Raw genomic sequence first — 22,239 nt, 5'->3', positions numbered from 1 at the left:
GGGGTTAGTATGAGGGTGGGATTTGGATAAGGGTGGGGTTTGGATGTGGCGGATTTATGGGAGAGGGAGGGGTTTGGATGAGTGTGGGGTTTGGATGAGGGTAGGGTTTGTATGAGGGTGGGGTATGGATGAGGGTGGGGTTTGGCTGAGGATGGGGTTTGTATGAGGGTGGGGTTTGGATGTGGGGGATTTATGGGTGAGGGATGGGTTTGGATGAGTGTGGGGTTTGGATGAAGGTGGGGTTTGTATGAGGGTGGGATTTGGATGAGGGTGGGGCTTGGATGAGGGTGGGCTTTGGATGTGGGGGATTTATGGGTGAGGGAGGGGTTTGGATGCAGGTGGGTATGGATGAGGGTGAGGTTGAAAGAGCGTGAGGTTTGAAATACGTTTAGGTTTTTTTGGAGAGGGTCGGGTTTGTAAGTGGTGCTTGTTGAGGGGTACGGTGTTTGGAAAAGGGTGATGTTTGCAAGAGGATAGGCTTTGTAAGACGGTGAGTTTTTTTTTAGAAGGGCTGGGTTTGGAAAAGGGTGGGGTTTAAGAGGGTGATAGGTTAAGGAGGGTTTGGTTTGGACGTGGGTGGGGTTTGGCAGAGGATTTGGTTTTAATTGGGTGCATTTGGTTCGAGTCTCCGCAGTCTGCAAGAGGGATAGCGTTATACTGATTCATGTAATTTATTTTATTTCTAAGAAACCGTTCACAATTAAAAGCCCTATATTTTGCAGGGAAAACAAATCCACAAAGCAATCCTGCTAAATAAAATGTATAATTATTTTGAAAACAAACTATCCGGTGTTAGTTATTTAAGGACTTTTCATCCGATTATTTTAAGGTCATTTAAATAAGATAACAGAAATAAACCACAATTATAAATCACTATAACAAGTTAATAGTATTTAGTGTTATCAAATTATAATTACTTTTCATCCGATTGTTCTGGGGTCATTTTTAAATAATATTTACAAAAGTAATATTTAGATGGATATTTAGGACGGGAAGTGTTTATAAGAGCAATATAAACTTGCGTTGTTGCCAGTTCCTGTTTTGGTTAATGTGGCGGCGCAATGGCTGCACTTGGATTGGTATTGCTTCTTTTAGTACAAGTTGCTCTTGGTAAGTTCATGAATCTCTTTTTCTAATGGAAAAAAATGAATCTTCGTTCTTTAAAAATACCCTTCATGTTTTACAAGGTATGCCTATTTATGTGTGCTGCGCATTGACTTATTTTGATTGCACATTGTGGTATACAGGAATTGCGCAATGCTGTGCCTGCGCAATGCTGTGCCTAACCTACGCTATGTCATCGGCTCCATTCCAATTCTCTTCTCTAAAAATATCAAAATCTAGGAGGAGTGTTCAACGGGAATGATAACTCCGAGAAAGAGATCTGCTACGGCGCGCTAGGGTGTTTCGGTACCGGCTACCCGTTCCTTGATCCCCCGTATCGTGGCGTGAGCGTGCTGCCCGAGTCTCCGGAGTCCATCGGCACTACCTTCTACCTCAACACCCGTAAGAACCCATCAGTCCCTCAAGTCCTGGACAACACCGATGGATCAACGGTGTTGGGCTCCTATTTCGACCCAGCCAAAGAGACCAAGATCATCTGCCATGGCTTCACGGAGGACGGGAATAAACAGTGGTTAGTGGACATGTCGATGGAGCTTCTAAACTACGGGGATTACAACGTGATTCGGACCGACTGGGGTGATGGCTCCCTCGCTTTTTACTCCGTGGCGGTGGCAAACACGAGAGTGGTTGGTGCTGAAATGTCACTTCTTATTGATTTGATCAAGGTACGTTTTAACATCTCCCGGGAGCCTTGCCCCGGAAAACCGCCGTGTATCCGATAGCCCTTCAGGCTGAATTACACCGAGTTCATGGCCTATGTTGCCCATGTGTTGGCCTTGGTGCTACTTTAAAAGCGTTTGATCATTTTTTGTTAAAGACCTTCAGCTCAATCTGTGTCCTTTTTCCAAAAAATAAATAGATTTTTCTAAAACAATACAACTGCCATTAGTATCTAATTGACCCCGCCCTTTGCCCTGGCGGCCGCCCACTTTCGTATTATCCAGCACAGAGGAAGAGTCCTACATAGGGCTACACCCCCCCCCCTCCCCCCCCGGTCGAAGATGAAATTCTGGACCATGGCATATTCAACTCATCAAAAGCTTTGTAACAGGAAAACTTAACCCATTTTGAATGCAGTTTATATCTTAAATGTTAATTTACTTTGCCAACACAACTTTTTGTTATACATCAGGAGCTTTACGGATTGACCAGCGTGAGTTCCTTCCATCTTATTGGGCACAGTCTGGGCGCTCATATCGTGGGCTATGCTGGCGAAAGACAGGCAGACATCGGCCGAATCACCGGTAAGCGTTATCATTTACTGTTTCATATTAAAGGCAATGTCGGTACACTACTGGTAAATACTCAAAATAAGTGTTAGCATAAAACCTGCTTGTTTGTAGTTTGTCTATCTAGTCTACCTTCTACAAGCATTTGCTTAATCTGACTGCTCGTACTCACTTTAAATTTGTTCTACATATAGATGTGCTTGTTCTTTTGGTAATAATTGTATTATTTAGTATACACTATCTCTTGAGAAGAGTATAGTAAACTATGAAATAAATCATGAATTGAATTGAATTAAATTGGAAACAAGTGTTTATATTAATAATAATTTAGGTCTGGATCCTGCCGGTCCGTACTATGAGGCGACAGATCCACGAGTTCGTCTAGACGAGACAGACGCCCTCTTCGTCGATGTTATGCACACTGACACAAACCCCATATGGAATCTAGGTAAGTAATGAAGTGTTTTCCACATTCATGTTTTAAAAGCACCTACATTTTTTCCTACCCTATTTAAGACCGGTTCATACTTGGATTTCAAAGTGTGTCCGTGCTACGCACGACTCTCATTCAGTGATGGCTTTTCACGCGTACACATTCATCAAGGATGACGGCCGATGACGCATGTTGCAATTCGTCTTTTGTGCATTCCCTTATGTTTATTTTACAAATATTTTACTGTTAATACATGTATATATTGACGCAATTTAGCCATTGGCTACAAGTTCAAATTTAATAAACCATCAATAATAATAACAATAGTTTGAATGCTTCATGAGAAGCAAATTTTCTTGCGCCACAACATTTGAAATAGGAGCACATACTAGCAATATTCGCTTCGCATTCGCCGGAAGTTGAAATCAAAAGTGCTTCCAACTTTATAAAATTATTAAAAGGTACTATGATAACATGAACCATGTTACGCACAATAGAGCCTACTTTAGTCAGAGCGATACTATGAACTTTACCTCGTACAATCAACGGCCCTAACGAGGTCATCACAATATTGAATATTTCCTCTTCGATTAATGATAATCGATTATCGATCTATAGGCATGGGTATTTATCAAGCATCTGGTCATTTGGACTTCTACGTGAATGGCGGCAACGATCAGCCCGGCTGCGATCAATCGGCAATGGAGCAGATTTCCCTTGAGGGCGGGTTTGTCGATGGTAAGTGCCATTGAAGAGGTTTGTGTAAAATACAGGCATTTATAAAGGAAATAACATTGGGTATTTTCAAAATCACGGGTGAAGCTGCAGTGCAGCTTTGTTCCAATTACAGTATGTAGGTGGTGGTGTTGTGTGGTGGGGGAGGGGGAGGGGTGTATCCACATTCAATGACCAGGAACCTATAACAAAAGAAACAATGGTTTACAGTTGCTATTACAAAGGAATACACTGGGTTCGCGGTTGCTACCACAAAGATTAGAACAAAGGAGAGTCCACGCTAGCAGGTGTTTACACACTTGCGTGTGTGTGGGTGTTGTTTGAGGGTTATTTTTGTTTGGGGAGGGGGCAGAATGATAAAACGGAGGACGTGGACGTGGAAAATTTGATAAACATTTCTTATTTTTATGAACTTTTGGATTTGATTACGGAAAACAATGTTGTTATTGTATTGAACTTTGGCGGTTGTTTCCCAAGGTGGTGTCCAGTTCGTAGCCTGTAACCATCTAAGAGCCTACGAGTTCTTCACGTCCTCCATTGCCAACCGGTGTCACGACGCGTACCAGTGTCAGGGCGACTACCAGGCGGATTTCATTGAGGGTTCGTGCGTGTACACGCATCAGACTGCCGAGATGGGATTCCATGCGGATCTTTACAAACCAACAGATGGCGCCAAAAATTTAGTTTATTATCAGCGAACGACGGATGCTGCTCCTTTCTGCGGTGAGTGGAAGTTTAACGCAGAATTTTGGGATGGAATGCAAGATGACAAGCAATATATACCTAGAAGTATGCTGCCACCAAGCGTTAAGTTTGGCAATCCACAATTATACTTGCTAACGGACGATCGAGTTGAGCATGAATTATGAGTAGCGGTTTGTTATCGCTTGGCGTTTTGATGCAAGTTGGCTTCTTATTGGGTTCGATTGTAGGGAGGGGGTGTTAAGGACGTGTAATCACTGAATTGCTTTTTGCTACCCTACCCCTTTATACGTGCAAGAAGAAACCTTCCCCTTTAATGAGACCTTTGATTGAAACATGAAATCCATATCATCAATAATTGATAAACCTCTCCATTATTTCAGGCTTTCAATATAAGTTTGAGATCCACTTTGATGACCCACGGAGAGCTGAAAAGGGCAAAGGTCACATCTTTGTCACACTCATAAGCACCGAAGGCGTCCAAGAACGAACCCAACTTACACAGTAAGTTTCGACAATTTTACCAATAGTGACCAGTGTCTTTAATCGATGCACTGCATTTATTTGGAACTCCGTGCATATTTCCCTCCATCCATTTTAGACATAGCTGTTTAAGAGGAATAGAAATTCATCACCTACAGCTTCACTGAGTTGTGTTATTCTTGTAATAAGCCCTTAAAAGGGCCGAGAGTTACGTTCAACCTGGTTTTGGGCAAACTTGCATAAAAACAGACCCTGGTTCGAATCTTCATTGCAGGTTTGGTAGAAACACCGTACACGAAAAACACATTCTAACAAGTTTGTTTTCACCTCCAGGACCATGCAGGAGTTCACACCGGGCCAAAGCTACATGTATATGGCTGCTACCTCGTCCCCACTGGGTACATTGACCGGTATGTACTTTGATTGGGAGTACGACGCAGCCTGGTATAAACCCTGGGAGTGGGACATCTTCACTAGGCCTGATTTCTACATCCACAGAATCAACGTGTACTCCGCTCATGACTTCACAAGGTGAACCTGCAAACTAATCTTTACATTTTATCAAAAAATACATCCAGTTTTGGACAACAGCAGCTTCTGACTAGGCTTATTGTCTCCTGACGATGACATAGAGCAAGCTAGTCGAAACAATGAGACCAATTTAAGAACTCACTGCGCTGTAGTGCAGTTACTAACGATCCCATAGCGGCTTCATCATATACATTTTGAGTCATGGATTAAACAAGGCGAACAGCCTCAGCGGCAACGATCGACACTAAAATATGTCCGCATTTGAATTGGCGTATACAGCTACAGCTGTTGCTAAGGACGTCCTATACCCCAACGCGGAAATCTAGCTGTATCGGCAAAACGATCAGAGTGAGACTAGAAATTTGTGATGTCTTTACTTTTTTTTTTTTTGCAGCTACATCATGTGTGGCTCAACGGACCCCATTGAGGCCAACAGGGACGTGGCATCATTCTTCCCCGTCAGCAAGTGTGACTGAGACCGTGAAGGTGCGTGATGATGATACCACGCTATGTTTACGATAACCGTGATTTCAACAGACCTTTTGAAATGACGTCATTCCGGTACCATCAGAGGTTAACATTGGTATAGCTATTGAAGATGGCGACCCTCACGAGACGTCATATGCAAAAGGTCTAAATAATGGCTCTTAAAAAAATAACTCATTTAATGAAAGAAATATATATTTTTAACGTAGTAACAATGTCCATTAAATGAACGCGTTGCCTTGGATCGGTTGAGTTGGTCTTTGAAAAGCGTTTGTAACCGTTTGTTATAAAATGCATATGGGTAGAAAGATGTTGTAAAAGTATAATACAATGATCCACACAAACATGCCTCGAAATTGCATGCTTTTCCTTTTATCCGTCGACTAACACGGTCGGCCATTTATTGGAGTCAAATTGTTGACTCCCATAAATGGCCGACCATGTTGGTTCGCACAGTAACAGGAAAACCACGCAATTTCGAGGCAAACTTGAGTGGATCATTGTACTCTAAGGCAACGTGTTCCTTTAAAAAACAAAGAGTCCCAATACATTTTGCGTGCACGTTAAGTGACTCATGAGTCAAAACATAATAGGCGGAGCAGTTTTACAATGGAAAGTCACTGTTTAAATCAAATTGTGATTACAAACAACTGTGACTATAATAGTTACTTGATCTAAGTTGTAGAACGTTAGTTAATTGACGATGTTTTTGTTCTACTTTTGGTAAGTTTCAAAGACCACAATCCTCAATTTGTGTACATCACAACTTTGTTCAACGAAACTGTGAAAAATTGTTGTCGTTTGGTCATTGAAGATGCATGAGAATAAAACGAGCAAAAAACACACTTGTTGTAAACAAGCGTGTGTTTTCAGATGCCGGATAAAGGCATTTAGTCTGAAGCCTTTCTCAGATTAAACTTATAGTGCGTAAAAACTCTTTATAACTGCATTTAATTTTTCATAAGGTTTATTCTAACAGCTCGCTTGTGCTCTTTAGTAAGTACGGATAGAAATAAATTTGATTTAATATATATCTGGCATATTTTGTGGGTTTATGTGTAGTTTTTCTGCGTATTGCATTGCAATGCCTTTTTTTCTCCATAATGCATTTGGGCTTCTTTAACTGCTGATTAAATTTAAATAATTTCCAGCAAGCGTCAATCGCTTTTCATGTTTTATTTTATCATCATCATCAATAATGAGTAAAAAGGCCTTCTATTAAAGGGAAGGTACACTATTGGTAATTTTAAAAGACCAGTCTTCTCACTTGGTTTATCCCATCATAACCATAAAATAACAAGCCTGTGAAAACTTGAGCTAAATTGGTCATCGAAGTTGCGAGAAAATGATGAGAGGAAATAAAACACCCTTGTTGGACAAATTTGTGTGCTGTCAGATAGGAATAAAAGACTTCTGGCTAGAAGTCTTTTAATATTTTAGTGAGAAATTACCTCTTTGTCAAAATCTATGCTCCTTCAGAGGGAGCCGGATCTCACATTGTTTTATACTATCAACAGCTCTCCATTGCTCGTTACCAAGTCAGATTTTAAGTTAATATTTCTTTTCAGTAATTACCAAACGTGAACCTTCTCTTTAATTAAGCCAATATATTTTTTAATTTTCAAAAAGGTGCTATTTCATGATATGAGAGAAAATTTGACGAACAGCAATTTTAACTTGAAAGTCTGTTGCCCTCAAATGATTTCATTGACCTAATTACGGTATTATTTTGTTGCTTGAATACTCCCTCGAAATTTAAAATCCGTGGGATGGAACCAGCTGCCGTCAGCTCTATCAGACAAAACAAATTACTTTTGTAGATGAAACCCTAGATAATGGGCTATATTTGCGTCATACTTTGTCAGTTTGAATGACTGGTCTGATCCTATTAAAATGATGAAAGTGTCAATCTACGAAGATTTGGAGGACAGATCAAGATATAATAAAAATGTCAGCCCTGGATGGTCTTATATACTTATAGTATTAAGACATTTCAGGTGACGACATGACAAGACAAATCAATAACAAATTAGTTCATGGTTTATGGTACGCCCTCAGATGGTGTAACAACTAATTTACATCCAACTCCACCCGTCCCAAACTCTGCTGTTGTCAGCAGTAAAGTGTGGATTCGACGCAAAAGGTGACAGTTTGGGCTCATCATTGCCCAACTATTTAGTTTAGTGATAGCCCTGACCTCGAAGTACACTGCAAAAACTGGGATGTTAATTACATTGATTATTCCTGGTATCTATTGTGACAACACCAACATGGTGTTGTTTATCCCCGTTACTATATCGTTGGTGGAATTAACACCGTGCCGGTGTTGTCACATTATATATAACACGATAATCAATTTAACACCCCAGTTTTTGCAGTGTATCCGTCTATAGCCTTGTGATGAATAGGCAATCTCACATGGTTGAGTGAAAGGGGGTGGGGACACGACAACGGCAGCAAACACCGCTGCGACCAATTGACTTCAAAGTTTGTCCACATTTCTTCAAATCCCTTGCTCACAAGTCACCATCATACGTATCTGACATGCTACAACCGTATGTCCCTCCGTGTTCCCTACGCTCTTCCTCAGAGAACCTCTTGGCCGAACATCGCACCGTCTCAAGATGTTTTATTTTAATATTGTTACAGACATGCAACTTTCTAGTTGCAAAATAGGGGAGGAAATAGCCTATTGCACTTATTTTTTGCACAGTGTTTTTTTAGAGCTGAAGATGTGCATGCCTGCCTATCAAAGATCCCCATTGCACGCTACCAACTGGTTTTATGCTAACAATTATTTTGAGTAGTTACCAAAAGTGGCCAGTGCCTCTAAATATCATGTTTTAGGTTAAAATGAGTGAATATTATTGTGGTTGACAAGTGACAGCACTCTTCCGGTAAACCCAGACTGTGAAACCGCCATTCAGAGAATTTGTAGATCGCACTAACTTATTAACAAATACATTATATATTATGAAATGAAACGTACACAAAAACAGTCTATTCAATAGACAGTTGCTCTACTTCTGTCACTTGCGTTTACGCAGGTTGCAATAACACCCTTGATTGTGTCATGTAGTTATATTCACATAATATTTCCTTTACAAAAATACAAGACAAAAATAACAAAAACAACCTTAATTTAATTTGATAGACAGCTGCTCTATATACTTCTGTCACTTGCGTCTTTACGTAAATATTACAATGACCCAGACAGAATAACCATTGATTGTATCTATAAATTACGATTCTCTATAAAACAAAGGATTGGACAACCATTTTTACATTCAGTCTGCATCAAGACACTGTTACTGACAAACCTTGGATTGTTTCGGTTTTCATGATGGGGGCGGTATTCTTACTGGTGGTTTTGTTACCGGTTGCGTTTGGGAGCGTTGGTAAGTTCTTATGTCATTTTAAATTTTCCCCCACCGTCAATTCCATGATCAAAACCTTCGTGTTAAACTATACTGAGAAGCAGAGTTGTTAAGGGTCACTTGAGTCAAGTCCGAGTCGCGAGTCACTTTGGCCGACGTGACTCGAGTCAAGTCCAAGTCGCCGAAGTTGTGAGTCCTGGAGTGGATTTCAGGAGTTAGAACTAGTCTTATCTCGAGTTAGGACCAGTTACTCGTCCTAACTTGGGACTATCCATGCAATTTGTAAATCTCCTAGGACTAGTCCTAAGTTAGGACTAGTCCTAACTCTTTGTGAAACTGACCCCCGGACTTGAGTCCAACAACTCTTTATATACTGTTCTTTTGAGACTTTTTCGAAATCATGTTGGAAGCGTACCTGTAAACACAATTGTTTTTATGAAATTGGCCCAAGTTTATTTGTTTTTCAAATGCATTTGTGGTTTATAGTTTATACTTTGGTAAATATTTAAAATAATTGTTAGGAGAGCTCATTGATTGTATACAAACATGTGGGGAAACGGCTCCTTTTTTTTGAGAAACAGGTAAATTTATACTCAAGATATTAAAAGACCCAAAAAAGGGCCTGGAGCCTTTCATAAGGTTTTTATAAAAAATTGCTTAAATTTCTTTCATATTTCTCTCGCAACTTCGGTGACCAATAGGGTCAAATCTTTCACAGATGTGTTATTAAATGCATCTTGGGATATACAAAGTGATAGTACTGGTCTTTGACAATTAGCAAAAGTTTTTCCGCTACCTTTTATAATTCCGAAAACTATAGCAGCTTCACAATTCAGAAGTCATGGTACCATTACGAGGGTTGAAAGAAACACGGTCAGGTAACTAAAATAGTAAAACAAAGACTCTGTATCAATATTTGCTCTACCACATCCAGTAAAAAAAACTAATGTATTTGCAGAACAGTATCACAGTTTGAGAAATCTCTCCACAGATTTAAACTCCAGTCGGAAGAAAGAAGTGTGCTTCCCAGAAATTAGCTGTTTCAACTACGACTACCCGTTCCTTGACCCGCCTCGTCGACCCCTCAGTTGGGCACCACAATCGCCCCAGATAGTGGACCCAAATTTCAACCTCTACACCCGCAAGAATCCGGACAAGAAAGACGGCCAGCTGCTGGTTCCCACGGACCCCGTCACGATTCAGAATTCGTATTTCGACCCGACTAAGGAAACTAAACTCATCTGTCATGGGTTTATTGAAAGCGGTGGGCAATTCTTTATCAATCCTCTCGAAAAATTAAAGACTTTTGAAACGCTAGGTGGCAGCAGACCGGTAAACCCATTGTTCTTGACAATACGCCCAGAACAATGGAAAATTACCTGGTATACCGCCACATAGCACTCGCAAGTCTCCCTTTATTTTCACATTTTCTTAGAAGCATTCCCTCCGTATCTTTTACAAGAGAAAATATATCAGATTTTAAATTACATTATTGTTTCTGTATATTGTCCCCAGCTAGGTTCCTAGATGTATATCGTTCCCCGGGTAGTTTAAATTGTCTTTACAAATTACAAATCATCTATGAACGATGACTAGAGTAGTATAGGCCAATCGAAACGTTGAGAAAACCAGTTCCTCAAAGAACCAAACCTGGTATTGGTTCCCGTCCTGAAATAAACACCAATATACCGCGCTTGTATAGTTTATGTATTGGTCTAAAACCATTGAGCCCAACCTTGTGCTATTCCTACTGTTTACCCACATCCTATATTATTAATGTTACAAATGTGTTTGGTTTGGGCTCAAGGGGTGTACCTGTTTTGGAATCACGCTTATAAACTTGGCTTCATAGTGAACTCCCTCGCATTATCAATGTAGGTGTTTTTATTTCCTATTGGCCAAACTATGGTACATGTATCTATTGCTTATTTTTAAACGTTACTGTGTAAACAAAAACCAGCAAGCTTAGAAATATATATAGGTGCCTCATCGGACCACAGACCGAAACCCCACTCACCATGAAAAAACAACATTTATTTAACCAAAAAAGTATATCTCCGGTTTATTACTTTGCATGTCTTCATTCTTGACACCCTTTGATGTTCATTCCATTTTCAGGTCTGATCGAATGGGACATGTGGATGACCGACATGGTCAGAGAGTTTCTGAATCATGACGATTTCAACGTTATCCGTATCACGTGGGGTAAAGGTTCACTGTTCCCGTACACACAGGCTATGGCAAACACCAGGGTTGTTGGGGCTATGACGTCACTGCTCATCGATAAAATAAAGGTAGAAACTGCCAACAACTAGAAATATTTATAAAACAGCATTTATATAGCGCATTCTGGATCATAGATCCCTCGATGCACTTTGTAATTTAAAAAGGCTATACCTGTGTATTTGCAAAGATACTACAGACACAAGTAACAGGTCAGTATTGTATGCAATAGAAATACAAAACACTAAAACTAACCGAAGGAAACAAAATGCAAAAAAAAATAAAAAAATACAAGGGTCAGAAAAAACAGATTGTCTTCTATATTTTAATGTAACTGATTTAGGTTTCCTTTTAGTTGTCGTTCTATTTTTGTATTGTCTCGCTCCCGAAAACACACAAGAGTCTCTCCCGGGCTCCGTTACAATTTGAAATTGAATAACGTTCCCGTTTCGTGACAAACAAACACAGGAGATGTACGGCATCGGAGCAGAAACATTCCATTTTATTGGGCATAGTCTTGGGTCCCACATTGGTGGGTATGTTGGTGAACGGCAAGCGAACTTGGGCAGAATCACTGGTAAGTTGAAAGAGTTATCAAACCTAAATACATAACAGCTATTAAAATCGTTTGCAGTACCCGCTGCTAAAATACTTTTGTACAACAAGGGTGTTTTTTTCTTTCATCATTTTCTTAAGGTAAGATTCATTTTATTTGCAACCACATACGGGTTGGATTCAATATAAACAAAATACAAAAACTTACAAAAAACATTACAAAATCTTTAAATCCATTAAACTATGTATTTACAAGATAAAGGTACAAAAAGTAAATGAAAAATATGCAACTTCAATGAGCTCAAATTTCACAGGCTTGTTGTTTTATGCATATGTTGGGATACACCAAGTGAGAAGACTGGTCTTTGACAACTACCAAACGTGTTCAGTACCTTTCTAGTCAACTTGCATGTCTAAGTGGCACCTCTAGTTGATATCCACCACTTTATCCACCACATCAACTCATGATCTACAGACCAGTCAACTAACCAATACTTGTTTCCTATTACGCCACAGGATTGGACCCAGCTGGTCCCGGCTTCGAGGAAGTCCAACCGGAAGTTCGTCTTGACCCAACGGATGCTCTGTTTGTTGATGCCATCCACACTGATGCTCAACACACTCTGGACTTTGGTAGAATATTATTCCACCACCAACATTCACCAAACATGACTTTGGAAACATATCAACCCCAAAAAAGTCACACAACTTAATGATGCAAAGAAGTTAAATTCTCTGTACTATACATTGAAATAGCTGTTGAAACAAAACAACACTATTTTTCTTCTGTTGTTTCAGCTGTGATTGTTAGCTACATAATTGTCAATATTTTCAAATACGAAATCGCAAGGAAAATTTTCATTATTATTTTGGGCTGTTATAAACAAAGCTAAAGAGCATGACGTGAACCTGCGACCTCCAGATTGCCAGAGCTATATCTACATGTAGCCCTGTGTTAGCACTAGCCCTAGTTCAGGGTACCAGTCAGAACAGATACAACCTGTAACTGTTGTACGGCCAGAAATTGTACACAAGTTTACGATGCAACCTGTGAAGCGGAAGCTGGGCGGGGGAACTTTTGCTTCTGCCCGTTGTTGTGCTTTTCAATTGGGGACATTTTGTTTTTCTAAATCAATTCAAAGACGGGAATCCTAACCAATAAAAAACAGATAATTTTTTAAGGATGGCGATTCTATTCTAAAGAAGAAAAAATTGCAGCAGGGCAGGGGGGGGGGGGGGTCTGTTACTCATAAGAGGATGTGGGTTTTTATTTCAAATTATCAAGTTTTATCTTTTGAAAGGATTCGGAATGATAAAACCCGTTGGCCATATGGACTTCTACCCCAATAGTGGACAACATCAACCAGGCTGTGATCAATCGATCGTCGAGGACTTTTTGGACGAAGGTCTGATTGGAGGTGAGCACAAAGTTGATGTTCTTTCGGCCTAAAGATGGAACAAAAAACCTCAGCCAAACCCTGGCTTGAGAAATACATAAACATGACCCAAAGTGTTTGTTACACTGTTAAAACACTGTGTTAAGTGTTTTAACACCTTCATGTACCCACTTTAAAATCTAAACAAGTTTAAGGTTATAGATGTGAACAATGTGGATACAAAACACAGGCCTCGATAACGAGAACGAAAACTAGAATGTTACAACCCTCAATTGGTTGAATAAAGCGTGGGCGAATTCTGCGTGGAGCACTTCAACCAATAGAATGCGTTCTCTTTGCGTCGTGGCCGTTATCATTTTCATTATCGCTTCAGTGTGACTCGGTCTTTATGTTAAGAAATGTGTTGAAAATATAGAGACTGTTTTTAGAGTGAAGTTTCCTCAATTTTAATGCTTAGAATGACTAAAACATCACGGTTGTTTTTTAACTTGGCGTCATCAATTTATTAAATGCCCTTAAAAGAAAAAAAAAAAAAAAAAAAAAAATTACAGTTCATTATGACAAAGATAAGTGACCACCTAAAAGCACAACACATAATGCTCTTCTTGAAAACTGATGAAGTTTTTGTATTTTGTATTACAGGGGTTGTGCAGTTCGTAGCATGTAACCACCTAAGGGCACATGAACTCTTCTCGGACTCCATCAACAAGTGTCCGATATATGCATTCAAATGCCCAATGGGTAGGTAGCATTCCATAGACAGCCATTGCTTAAATCAATGTAAGGCGGCTTACAAGAGACAGTGATGTTTGTGTATGGGGGGGGGGGGGGGCAGATCCACCGGGGTAAACACAGAATCTCCGTCTACACCAGCACAGGCTCAACGTTTCTCGCCTATATTAATAGACGGCTTCTTATTTAAAGCGAACCAATTCAAATCTATTCCAACTAAGGTCCAGACTACTTTCCCTCCCAGCCTCACTTTGATTATACGCTGACTGAAACGGGCGAAGTTCAAGATGGATATCAAAAAGTCTATTGAACCTGGATACCACGGGTAACCTGCAAGCCTCTCTAAGGTCATTTAAAATTGAAATTTTTATTGTTAACTTAGCTGGTGCTACATACGACAATTTCCTGAATGGCGAATGTTTCAACCAGAATGACGTGGCCATGATGGGATACCAAGCAATTGACTACAAACCACCGCCTGGTGTTCAGCAACAGGTTTACTACACAATAACTACGGCGTCATCACCTTTCTGTGCAAGTACGTTACTTTTTATCATTAATTTTTAATTGTTGGGATTGATTTTGTTTTGTTACACTTTGAAACTGGCAAAAAAAGCAACAAGCCATTAAAGGCACTGGACCCGTTTTGGTATATTTTTAAAGACCAGTATTTTCACATATAATGAAAATTTGGGCTCATGTGGTCTTTACACCATTGCACAACTTTGTGTGCTTTCAGATGCATAATAAGAGGCTGCGGCTGAAGTCTCAAAAACTATATGTAATACTTCAAAAGGAGCTGTTTCTCACAATGTTTTGTACTATCAACAGCTCACCATTGATTTTTATGTTTTATGCTTACAATAACTTTTACAATAGTGTGCATACCTTTAAAAGGTACATTCCATGCATGATCCACGAACAATAACTATCACTGAGAAAATGAAACAATAATAATACTAATGTATGAATTCATTCGTAGATTCACCATTCCGTATTCATGTCTACTTCGAAGACCCTTGGTTTTCTGAGACGTTTTTGGGCTGGGGTTATGTAACTCTCATCGGTAGTTCAGGTATAACGCAACGAACTCCACTTAACCCGTAAGTAAACATTGTTTTGTGTGTATAAACTTTTTTTTTTTTAAATACCCATCCCGCAAGCGCAAACTGTTGAATGAGGTGCATGATAACGCATGCGTACCGAGTAGTGCGATAAGGTCTTTGTGGAAGAGTGGAGACTTACATGTCCACGAGACCGTATCGACAAATCATGACAATAGACTATAAACAAACACAACAACATTTTGATAGTATTCAAAATGGGAATCATCAGAAATAAATAAATTAATGGACAAATAAATAAAAAGTAAGACCGGAACGTACTCAATATGTTTAACAAGCTTTTGGGTTTGTTTTATTTTATTTTAAAAAGTTGTCCAAGCGATGGCTGCAAACTACACAAACAACCCTTTCCTAAAATTGTCTCTGAGACCTTTTCCCATGAATACTAACTGGTTTCCTCCGAAGATGTGAAATAAGACTCAATTCCACATCTATGATACTCTTCTGCATTGAAAACGCTACTTTGTTTCATCCTCGCTAGTTGTAAGAAAACTAACAGTCAGTAAATGTATGAAAAAAAAGCATTGGAATCACAGCTTGTGCCTTAAAAAATGAAATAATATAATGTTTTTTGTTTGCATTGTTCTCACCCTTACAAAATAGAGAAAGTTTAGACTTCGTCCCAGACACCGACATGAACTTTATCATCAACACTGACATTGACCCCGGTGACCTTTCTGGTTTGACGTTCTACTGGGAATTTGACTTTGAACTTCTGAACCCCTGGGACTGGCCAATCTTTGAAGACCTAGAAGTCTTCATAGCCAAGATCGAAGTGGATGGACTTGTTTTACAAAAAAGGTTTGCACATTCGTCGCCATCTATCGTTTACATTATATCCAGCCCATAAGTTTTTCACAATGTTTTATACTATCTACCTCTCCCCATTAGGTTTTATGCTAATAATTATTTTGAGTAATTACTAATAGTGTCCACTGCCTTTAATAATAAAATTGTATCTCACATTCTTTTTATAATGTTGCGCTAACAAACTTTCCTGAACACTTCCCAAATGACAACATTAGTTGCCTTTTAGACTGAATTGAATACTCTATCTTTTCTTTTATTGTGTTTCTTTTCTTTATTACAGCTACACAATGTGTAACAGCAAGCCAAAGAAAGGAATCAACTCAAAGAAAGAAGCTCACTTCTACAAATCAAATTGTTAATCAGAACTACAGTCTAACAAAGTATCATAACAAGTAAATTAAGATCCTTAACTCTGAGATAAGGACATAGGAGGTTTGATATATTATTACTTATCACACAAGCGTAACTGGAATACAGAAAAATATAGCGCTTCTGCGTCCCATATCCACTGAGGCCAAAGGCCAAGTTTGATATGGGACGCAGACGGGCTATACTTTTCTATATTCCACAAGTGCGCATGTTTTACGAGTTATCTTCCAGTCTCACGTGCAACCTTACAAAGTTTAAAACTTCAGACCGTCATTTTGCGACGAACAGCATGCACGCACACTAAGTTTAGAATGTTACTGTTGCACTGTCTGTATGCAGAGCGTGAGGCATTGACACTCACAATACGCAGATGTCATAGTTTGAACCATAGCAGTCGAAGCAGTCAATATTTTGTATAATAGACCCCTCTTCTCAGTGACATCACATACGGTTGTGGTCTCCCAACAGTCTGCCATTTAATTGTAGAAGATGTGTTCCTTAATTGCGCAGTCCACAGCAACACACCAAATCTGTCTCCATAATGGTTCAACTAAGCTTTAGCGTACACCGTAGGTCATGATGTCAGGAAGATTTCGGTCAATAAGTTCAAAGTTCAACTCACTGAAACTATACTTCTATGAGGCTAACATATTTCACAGATATTTACAATCTCCATACTGGATTTCAAAGGAAAGCTGTTTTTTAATTTAATCTCAGAAAGAATACTTTCAACTTGATTAAAAGACTGATGTATTTTACTTTTATTTGGAGTAAGCTGATTTGCAGTAAAATGTCACTTTGCTTTATTTTTGTCTGCATCAGCAAGTTTACCTTGTATCCATTTGGACGAACAAAAGGCAAAGAGTTCAGGTTTTTGATCTCAGAAAATCCAGTGTCCAGTCCATTCAATCCATCATTCCTAATGATAAAATAAAGAAGACAAAACAATGAAAGTATTTTGTCCGGTCAAACAGTTCCTTATTGTAAAGTGCACACTTCATACTTAAAGGCACTGGGGTGGATTTCACAAAGAGTTAGAACTAGTCTTATCTCGAGTTAGGACCAGTTACTCGTACTAAATTAGGACTATCCATGCAATGTGTATATCTCCTAGGACTAGTCCTAAGTTAGTTAGGACTAGTCCAAACTCTTTGTGAAATCGACCCCTGGTAAGTTTGCAGCAACCTAGCGTGCTGAAAATTGTGAATCCACCTGGGGTGGATTTCACAAAGAGTTAGAACTAGTCTTATCTCGAGTTAGGACCAGTTACTCGTCCTAAATTAGGACTATCCATGCAATGTGTATATCTCCTAGGACTAGTCCTAAGTTAGTTAGGACTAGTCCTAACTCTTTGTGAAATCGACCCCTGGTAAGTTTGCAGCAACCTAGCGTGCTGAAAATTGTGAATCCACCTGGGGTGGATTTCACAAAGAGTTAGAACTAGTCTTATCTCGAGTTAGGACCAGTTACTCGTCCTAAATTAGGACTATCCATGCAATGTGTATATCTCCTAGGACTAGTCCTAAGTTAGTTAGGACTAGTCCTAACTCTTTGTGAAATCGACCCCTGGTAAGTTTGCAGCAACCTAGTGTGCTGAAAATTGTGAATCCACCTGGGGTGGATTTCACAAAGAGTTAGGACCAGTCTTATCTCGAGTTAGGACCAGTTACTCGTCCTAAATTAGGACTATCCATGTAATGTGTATATCTCCTAGGACTAGTCCTAAGTTAGTTAGGACTAGTCCTAACTCTTTGTGAAATCGACCCCTGGTAAGTTTGCAGCAACCTAGTGTGCTGAAAATTGTGAATCCACCTGGGGTGGATTTCACAAAGAGTTAGGACCAGTCTTATCTCGAGTTAGGACCAGTTGCTCGTCCTAAATTAGGACTATCCATGCAATTTGTATATCTCCTAACTCTTTGTGAAATCGACCCCTGGACACCTTTGGTAATTGTCAAATACCAATATTCTCACTTTAACCCTGCGCTGCAGTATGCCAGATTCCATACCAGATTCCATGCGGCAACGCATGATTGTTTTGTCTGTGACCCTCAAGTGACAAATTGCGACAAATTGCATGCAAAACTATTCAAACATAACATAACATAACAATTCAAATTTATAAGGCACTATTCCATCAAGATCATAGCCACAATATACTAACACAGGTTCCCTGAATCAAAATCATGCCACATTGCCATACACCTGGGGTGTATCAAGTATCAGAGTGTGTTTTCAATGGGGCTTCAAAGTAAAAAGTGACTGTATAGTTCGATGACTCACCCCAAGCTAATTTTGCTGGTAATGGCGTTATCCATTAGGGAACTTGTGAAATTTCATGATTTTTGACCGTACCGTTAAAGAGTTACAACTATTTGTTTACAATCGTGAGGTCATGGATTGCACCATGCCACAGCGCCTGGTTGAAATAAAAAATCTGTTAAAAATTTGGACTCAAATGGTCATTAAAGTTGCAAGATAATAATAAAAGAAAAAAAAACCTGTTGCAAAAAGTTGTGTAATTTCAGAAGCTTTTTAAAAGGTATTTCATTATTTGAGTGAGAAAATACCTCTTTCTCAAAAACTACGTTACTTCAGAGGGAACTTTTCTCACAATGTTTTATACTATCAACAGCTCTCCATATGCCTTTCTTAATATTTATGCATGAGGTACGTCACAATGCTATCTCAAAACGAGGCGATAGGCGCAGCCACTGCAAGTGATGGGGGACGTGTGCCCATAGCCCCATTTTTGGTAAGAATTATGAGAGGCGTATTGCTTGTTACCAAGTATGTTTTTATGCTAAACATTATTTTGAGTAACTACCAAGTGTCCAGTGCTTTTAAAACAATATACATGGGAACAAATTGTTTGCAAAATGTCCTGATTAAAGGAACACGTTGCCTTGGATCGGTCGAGTTGGTCTTTGAAAAGCGTTTGTTACCGTTTGGTATAAAATGCACAACCGGGAGAAAGATGTTGTAAAAGTAGAATACAATGATTCACACAAACATGCCTCGAAATTGCTTGGTTTCCCTTTTACCTCGTCTACTAACACGGTCGGCCATTTATGGGAGTCAAATTTTTGATAAATGGCTGATCATGTTAGTTCGCACTGTAAAAGGAAAACCACGCAATTTGGAGGCAAATTTGTGGCGATCATTGTATTCCACTTTTAAAACATCATTCCAATCATATGCATTTTATAGAAAACGGTTACAAAACACTTTTTATAGACCAACTCGTCCGATCCAAGGCAACGTGTTCCTTTAAGTGTGATACATGTACTTGCACAATCAACTAAATAATGAGAAAAATTGTACATGTGTATTGTCTACCCACCTTCAAGAAAAGCATACGCATCCAAAGCTTCTATCGAAAGGTCTGAAATGAATCAAAAAATATTAATATTAACAAAGGGCCATTGAAGGATGCAAAATAATTAGAATAAAACAAATATTTACACGATTGTAGAACAAGTCAAGAATGAATTTCACATGACAGCAGATGACAAAAAAATGTACGTATGTACCTGGCTGCAGAATAAAATTAATATTCACAAGGCTGCAGAATAGATGACAGTATATTAAGTAGATTTACATCAGTTAAACCATAGAGAAAGGACCACGGAAGGAGTTAGAACGAAAAACCCCAGACCATCACCCTAAGCTTTTCCTTTAGAAAATGCATTGTGAACGCCGGCTGCTCTTCCATGGGCTTTTTGCCTTCGTAAATAATAATTGTCGCCGCTGATTTGCTGGCCATGGTAACCGACAGCCTGGTTGATACAGCCAGGGGTATAAATGGGTACCTGCGAGGGTGGAGGTTGAAATTGTGAATGAAAAGCTTTCGGAGCGCCACGGCAGCTCGGGGCTGTATACTCCCTAATGGGAGCTGAGAAAGATTAAAGGAATGTTTATTGGCCCAATGACCAGGGGACTAATGTAAAGCGCATTGATACGGTTTATTGTGAAAATGCGCTATATAAGAACTTGTTATTATTATTATAACAATTTTGCTGCTGTCAAACCATGAATAAGCATGAAATTGAATGGTCATATCATTAAGCGATTTTGCATGAATTCCTACATTCAGATATAAATTGTATTAAACTGGCAGGGGTCGATTTCACAAAGAGTTAGGACTCGTCTTATCTCGAGTCTTAACTTAGGATTAATCTTAAGGTCCGCATGCTACAGTGCAGGCTTGGGTCATAAGATTAGTCTTAAGTTAGGAAGAGTTTTGTGAAATCGACGGCAGGAGTTTTAGTAACCGATGAACCATCTCTGACCAATGGCCAGCTGTGGCCAGCAGAGAAATTTGTTCCAATATTCAACGTTTGATCTTTTCAGATTTTGTTTAGAAAGTGGAGCATACTTTGAATAATTGCATGCAAAAAAACAACCATGTGGCTGTTACATCCCTGGTGTTGGCAGTGGTTGATTTGTTGCTGGGACATTTTAACTCCTTCCGTGGTCCTTTCTCTGTGATTATACTATTTCAATACATTCATATGGCACAGTGGTTCCCTTTACTAGGGCTGGGGTGGTTACCTACGTACCTACATCCTGTCTTTTTATCGTCTTCCGCTTCCCTCTGGCAGTTTGGTTGTATGAGGTTTTGGCAAAATGCTGCAAGAACATCTCCTGTTTAACCAAAGAAAAATACAATACTCGTTAATTTATACACCAGCAAGGAAATAGCATTACACTCAGTGCAGCAGCAGTAGATCATGTGGTCCCCTGTTTTTAAGTTTTGCTGCCGATTCATGTAAATGAAGTCAATCGTGAAATGGTTTTGAGCACAACAACTAATCGAGCGAATAATTAATATATATGATGTTGCATCATTGACGGTTTCCAAGCTATTTTGTTGTTTTTGGGGGGCATAACTGGTAGTTGCGATAACGTAACCCTCCTCCCTACGGCCGCACGTTATTGCAACTAATTTCTGTTGGCTGGGTGTATAGAAAATCACAGCAAGGTGTTGAATGTCTATTCCCATTCTTAAAATGTTAGGTAATGGTTCACTTGCTTAGGCAGATATTCATTTATACTATTACTAGTATGACCGCAGATGTCAAAATTCTGAAGAGTAAAGTGCCCCAGTAAAGCGCCCCAGCCCTGCCGTCGATTTCACCAAACTCTTCCTAAATTTAACTTAGGAATCATCTTAGGACTTAGGACGGGTTCAGTTCCGTATCCAAATACGTAGGACGCATTGAACCCATCCTAAGTTAGGACGGATTACTCGTCCTAACTCGAGATCCTAGCGTTTCGTGAAATCGGCCGCATGGTGGGCGCGTGTGCACGGGATATGACGGACGGACTTGCTTCTAATCTCACCATGCTCACTCAAGCAAAAAGAAACTATTGATTAAGAGTCAGAGCAACCTAAATGACAACAAGTGAGTAAGTTAACTGTACCGTTGCCTTGGCAATGAGGAGTACTGATTCCTGGCTGGCGAGTGTGACGTCGGGATCTGTTTTGATGATGTTTTTGATTCTGGTCAGTGGCAGACGTGTAATGCGGTCATGTCGAGTTGACTTGTTTTTTAAAGACGCCTCTGGGTTTCCACTGCTACTTTCCCGTCTTTCAACTACATCTGAATCCATCTTAGCTGGCAAAAAAAACCCAAATCAGCAGTTAAATTAGTCTGAATTTTAACCGTTTCTTCTAAAAAAATCTGTCAAAACTCAACTCAAGATTGGCGCCCTCAAGATTACCTTTTTTGTTCCACTCTCTCCGGCCGTACAACGTCGTCGTTCCCACACCAGGGTGAGCGATCTCGAACATTGAGTCCAGCGGATATAAAAGCAGGGGACCAGTCTCAACCTCTTACCCATGGTTTACTTTACTTCCAATCACGTTTCCAGTAGGGGAGAGCGATCACTACGTGCGCGACACACTTTTGGGGACGAGATTAGA

At 39.6% G+C, this 22,239-nt stretch overlaps 2 protein-coding genes across 2 annotated transcripts; one reads left to right on the top strand and one right to left on the bottom strand.

Moving 5' to 3' along the window:
* The first annotated feature begins 306 nt into the window (after positions 1-306).
* LOC139946218 (uncharacterized) lies at positions 307-16,358 on the top strand. Its single transcript, XM_071943837.1, has 20 exons — positions 307-1,110; positions 1,345-1,790; positions 2,258-2,369; positions 2,686-2,802; positions 3,406-3,525; positions 4,000-4,245; positions 4,608-4,728; positions 5,041-5,238; positions 5,633-5,704; positions 8,968-9,122; positions 10,093-10,365; positions 11,220-11,395; positions 11,793-11,901; positions 12,396-12,512; positions 13,181-13,297; positions 13,919-14,017; positions 14,391-14,546; positions 14,991-15,111; positions 15,736-15,933; positions 16,223-16,358. Exons 1-20 carry the CDS (start codon positions 1,062-1,064, stop codon positions 16,299-16,301), a joined length of 3,081 nt encoding a protein of 1,026 aa, XP_071799938.1. The 5' UTR covers positions 307-1,061; the 3' UTR covers positions 16,302-16,358.
* On the bottom strand, positions 15,986-22,134 carry LOC139946056 (DNA polymerase epsilon subunit 4-like). The gene is made up of 5 exons (XM_071943652.1): positions 22,038-22,134; positions 21,738-21,931; positions 20,873-20,957; positions 19,654-19,695; positions 15,986-17,230 (listed from the first exon to the last, which is right to left on the bottom strand). Exons 1-5 carry the CDS (start codon positions 22,105-22,107, stop codon positions 17,217-17,219), a joined length of 405 nt encoding a protein of 134 aa, XP_071799753.1. The 5' UTR covers positions 22,108-22,134; the 3' UTR covers positions 15,986-17,216.
* Positions 22,135-22,239: the final 105 nt, after the last annotated feature.

This window comes from Asterias amurensis, chromosome 13, assembly GCF_032118995.1.
Source record: "Asterias amurensis chromosome 13, ASM3211899v1".
Classification (NCBI taxonomy): domain Eukaryota; kingdom Metazoa; phylum Echinodermata; class Asteroidea; order Forcipulatida; family Asteriidae; genus Asterias; species Asterias amurensis.
Note: the sequence above shows the minus strand (reverse complement) of the source record. Positions and strands in the feature narration are given on the sequence as shown.

What these genes read in the sequence shown, in the direction of transcription:
- LOC139946056 (XM_071943652.1), bottom strand. Translation starts at nt 22,107, where the DNA reads ATGTTCGAGATCGCTCACCCTGGTGTGGGAACGACGACGTTGTACGGC. An exon ending in TCCTCATTGCCAAGGCAACG is followed by an intron (nt 20,958 to 21,737) that starts GTACAGTTAACT and finishes TTGGTTAAACAG; the next exon opens with GAGATGTTCTTGCAGCATTT. An exon ending in GATAAAAAGACAGGATGTAG is followed by an intron (nt 19,696 to 20,872) that starts GTACGTAGGTAA and finishes GATTCATTTCAG; the next exon opens with ACCTTTCGATAGAAGCTTTG.
- LOC139946218 (XM_071943837.1), top strand. Translation starts at nt 1,062, where the DNA reads ATGGCTGCACTTGGATTGGTATTGCTTCTTTTAGTACAAGTTGCTCTT. An exon ending in TCCGCTCATGACTTCACAAG is followed by an intron (nt 5,239 to 5,632) that starts GTGAACCTGCAA and finishes TTTTTTTTGCAG; the next exon opens with CTACATCATGTGTGGCTCAA. An exon ending in GGACGAAGGTCTGATTGGAG is followed by an intron (nt 13,298 to 13,918) that starts GTGAGCACAAAG and finishes TTTGTATTACAG; the next exon opens with GGGTTGTGCAGTTCGTAGCA.